General features: G+C 18.4%; 1 protein-coding gene and 1 further gene across 1 annotated transcript; both read left to right on the forward strand.

Annotated features, from left to right (window-relative positions):
- Positions 1 to 61: 61 nt before the first annotated feature.
- On the forward strand, positions 62 to 368 carry cand_003570 (hypothetical protein; the record flags this gene model as incomplete).
- A 1,776-nt stretch (positions 369 to 2,144) lies between these two features.
- cand_003580 (uncharacterized protein) lies at positions 2,145 to 4,938 on the forward strand (the record flags this gene model as incomplete). Its single annotated transcript, XM_067210602.1, has 3 exons — positions 2,145 to 4,134; positions 4,801 to 4,870; positions 4,923 to 4,938. The coding sequence occupies 3 exons, from the start codon at positions 2,145 to 2,147 to the stop codon at positions 4,936 to 4,938; spliced, it is 2,076 nt and encodes a 691-aa protein (XP_067067452.1).
- Positions 4,939 to 4,979: the final 41 nt, after the last annotated feature.

Genomic DNA, 4,979 nt, shown 5'->3' on the forward strand with positions numbered 1-4,979 from the left:
AAACTACAACAAAACCAACTACTCATACTACCCAAACTACTACTAAACCAACTACCCATAGTACTGAAACAACAACAAAACCAACAACTCATACTACCCAGACTACTACAATACCAGCAACTCATAGTACCAAAGCTATAACAAATCCTACAACCCATTCAACTTCTACATCTATGGAATCCTCTACTTCTTATTCATCTAATGATATCTTATCTCAAGGTCAAATTGCAGGTATTGTTAGTGGTGCTGTTGCAGGTGGTGCTGTAGGTGGTGCTTTATTAACTGCTGGTGGCTTTTTGGCTGCAAATTCCCAAAATTCATCTAACAATCGCAGATTTCTACGTGGATCTATGATATATGCTTTATAGTGATGTAATTTGTGAACTTTTTAACAATTGTTAATTTATATTAGTTTTTTTTTCTTCTAATATGGTTTATTGTTTGGTGACTATATATTCTTATATTTATTAATAAAGTGTTGTTTTTTGTATCTTTACATTAATATTTTATGAATATAGTGATTTTTTTGTATTAAATTGTATTTTTCAATTTTTTAGTTTTTTTATTAAAATTTATATCTGAGTTTGTTTTGTCTTTGTTATTTTTATTATTATTTTCTGTAATATTGTTTTTTTTTTATTGTTATTTAATGTTATTTCACAATGATAAATATAGAATGAAATAATTTAATTTTATTAAATTATAATTTATCACGGGTAATAAGAATAATATATAGGCGGAATTCCATCAAAAATAACTTTATATTATAAAATATATCATTGAATCAATATTATATCTAAAAAAAAGTTTATAAATCTCATATTAATCAATGTATAACCTATACGATATAATCCTATTATTATTCTAATTATTAAGTAATCTGGTAGGTAGTTAAAAGTAAAAATCTCAATAGTAAACCATAGAAAAAAGTATTAATAATAGAAGTGTATACTACAATGTGAACAATTGAAAATTAATAATTAAATTCTTTATATTAATTTATTGTTGATGAAAATCTGTTCTGTTTGCACAATGCTTTATTAGATTATAATAAAATTCTAAAGTGTATTCAAAATAATATAATATAATGATTTTATCATTATTCCTATGATATTATACTTAAATAAATTATCTTTATATCTAATAATCTTCCATATAACAATAGTTGTATGGAAATAACTACACTAGAATTGGAAAAACTTCTGAAGATGTGAATAAATATACAATTTATGATAGAATTTGAATTCAGTTTGAAATAGTTCTTTTTATTTTTTAGAATTAATTCACTAACTCGAACTTTTTTAAATATTCAAAAATTTATATTATCAAAATAATCTATTTAGAAGATCACTAATACAAATATACCTTTATATTTAATTAATAATATAATGGCACATATATATCTATATTTAAGAAATAAAATAGGTTATAATAAAAGAATTATAGCCTCTCAATATAATTATTGCTGAGGTAGTAATGTAACTCACTATTCACCATACTGAAATAATTCAATCAAATATTGCAACCGGATATACAATGGTTTTACCAGATTATAGAATTTATAAAGTTATTAATATAATAAAACCTAAACATATTAGTGTAGTAGTTAGCAGACCTTATAATTTTCTAGCTATTATTATTGGATCTATTTTTACTGGTATTTCACTTGTAAAACAGTATTATTGGAATAGAAAAATCAATCGTGTAACAACCATTGTTGTCTTTATCACGGTTATATTTCAGAACAACTGCAACTAAAACAAAAGAATCTAGCTACAACAATGATAATAATAAATAATTTTATGGTCAGACTCTAAATTATTTAAATATCTCTAGTTAATTATAATTATAAAAGACTTTAATATTGGGGAATAATTTATTATTATAATTTATAATATCTATACAATATTGACTTTTTTTATTCCTACTTTTTAATATAAAGTTTGTTTTCTTTATTTCTAATGTGACATTAATCCATAAATATTGTGAATATTTTGTATTAAAATATTTTCTATTAGTTTGGCATCTCTACTTTCTTTTTTTTCCTGTCTTTTGCGGGGTTCTTTCGATACTGTCATATGTTTATACCTTTTCTATAATATTCATTATAACTTTAAATTTTTGATAAATCAATTAATAAATTGATGAAATTTTTTTTTATTGTTAATAAACTTATACCTAATGTCTGTTTGGAAATTAAGTTCAGATTAACTAATTGGCTTGTTAATATTAAAGAACTGGATACCCGTGATCTATTATTTGATATTTTAATTGATTTATATCATCATCTTAAATTTGGGGAATTTGAATATGATTTGATGTTAAGTATACTTTTAGATGTTCTTGAGTATATTTCTAATATGGAAAGCAATGATGATGAAAGCCTTTTTATTTTTGGTAGTAATATTAATAAAACAAAAGATTTTTTAGTCTTTTTTTTAAATATATTAAAATATATACCTGCAAAGTATAGTTGGAAACTTGTAATTATTCTATATAATCAAATAAATAATATTAACGATACTATTTTTGCTATTATTTCACTACTTTTTGAAAATATAATAACAGATATCTATTTAGCATATTCCTTTTCAACAGAAATATTTAAAATTAATTTTAATAATGAAAATAATGAAAATATAAATAAACAAACACATAGTTTAAATTCAATTATGATAAATGAATCTGATAATAATATTTTAAATAATAAACATAATGATGTAATATACAATAATATAACTAGTGATCATATATATTTAAAATTTTGTTTTAAATTAAATATACCATTTTATAAAGACAATGAAAAATATATAGATGGAGAAATTAATAAATTAATAAATTTAGATGATGAATATAATTTTGAGGTAGTTTTAGCATTAATTAATATTATTTTAAAAGAGAATAAAGATATTCAAAATTTAATTTTGAAATATTTAATTTTATATGAATCAAAGAAATTATATAATATCAATCCATTTTGTATAATTCTAATTAGATTGTGGCTTTTAAATATATTTTATTTGAAAGATGAAACTGGATTTATTAAACAATTAATCTATTTTCTTGAATCAGGTGGAAATATATATTTATTATATGACTGCTCTATAATGATATCTAATTATGAATTATTTAGTATAATTAATTTTGTTAATAAAGATAAATATAAAGATGATTGTATTGATATTTTATTTATTTTAAAGATATCACTATTTTTACATAAGAAGGAATATAATAAAATTAATGAAAATTGGATGGATGGATTGATTTTATCTGAGGAGGATATATTTTTAATAAAAAGTTATCTTAATATATCATTTGAGAATTCATCTCAAATTACTCAATTTATTTTAAATAAAATTGATTCTAATATATCATTTTGTTTTAATAAATTGCAATATATAATTAAAAAAATGAATTATTATTGGGTTGAAGATAATTATTTTAATATAATTATAGAAAGATTATATTTCTTAATTAATCATACTTCTTTATATATTCGTCAATATATTTTAAATATTTTAAATTATTTACCATTAAATACGATTTCAAATGAATCTCATATAAATTTAATTGGATTATATTTATTATTAATTATGAATATATCTCAGAAAAATATAAATTTCAAATATCCAAAATATATAAAAGAAATAATAAATAAAGATTTAGATTTTTCTGAGAATTCATCAAATGATCATTTTAAAATATTTGATGATTATATATTATCTTTAAAAAGGATATATAATAAGAGAATTTTAGAAATTGCTATTCTTCAGTATTTATGGTATTCAATTATTCAACTTTTATATAATAATTTGTCTAATAAAAGAATAATAGTTAAATTAGAAAATATAATAAAATTGATTCCTTCAAATTATTTAATAACATTTTTGTGGTATATTTCAATTCATAATTCTATAGATGCTATTAATATAATTCAAGACTTTAGTCATTATAAACGTTCAATAGCTTTGATTCAAAATAAACTTTTAAATATTCAGATTTTTGCTTTAAAATTACAAGACTGTGCAAGAGAAATTTTGAATCTTGATATATCAAATGATAATATGAATATATTTTTATTTGTTGCACAAAATCTTAATTTAGAATATAGAAATAAATTTATTTGTTTATTAAGTAAATATTTAAGATCTCAAAGTTTGGTGGATAAATTTTTGAATATATTTCTTAATAATATTCTCCAAAAATCAAAATATAAAGATTCAATTTCTTCTAAATATATGAAGATTATTGATATTTTAATTTTATTGTGTTCAGATTAATTATATAAAGTTGATACATATGATAATTAAATTATTAAAATAAATAATATTTTATAATTTTATGGTTAAATATATTTTTTATTATTATATTATTTAGATTTATTAAACTTAATATTTTATTAAAACAAATAAATTATTAATAATAGTTAATAACCAAATATTTAGAATCATTTATAATATTTATAGTAATATTTTAAAGTTATCTTTATATTAATCAAGTTATATAAAATAATTATCAATTTTATATTTTAATAAAAAAAATTCTTTATTATATTGTCATTTTATATTTCTTTTTTTAAATTATTAAAATTATTTGATATTTAATTATTTCAAATTTATTTCTATATTTCTTTTAATTCTATATATTAATAAATAAACTTTTTTTTTCTTAGTATTTTTATCATTAATATTTCGAAATTATAAAAGATGATTAATATATTTCAAAATTTTTGAGTTAATAAGATCTTTTAAAATTTTAATCATTATTAATATTATTATTTTATATATTCAATATTAATAGCTAGTATTTCATATTCAAATATTAAAAATTATATTAAAACTCTTAAATATCAGTATAAAAGGATTATATTGTTTGAATTATAATTGTTTTTATTATAACTAATATATAATATATTATTATAGATGCCATATTTATTAAAATTCAATTTTCTCTACAAATATTTATATATATATATATAT

This window comes from Cryptosporidium andersoni (genome assembly GCF_001865355.1).
Source record: "Cryptosporidium andersoni isolate 30847 chromosome Unknown contig_124, whole genome shotgun sequence".
Lineage (NCBI taxonomy): Eukaryota > Apicomplexa > Conoidasida > Eucoccidiorida > Cryptosporidiidae > Cryptosporidium > Cryptosporidium andersoni.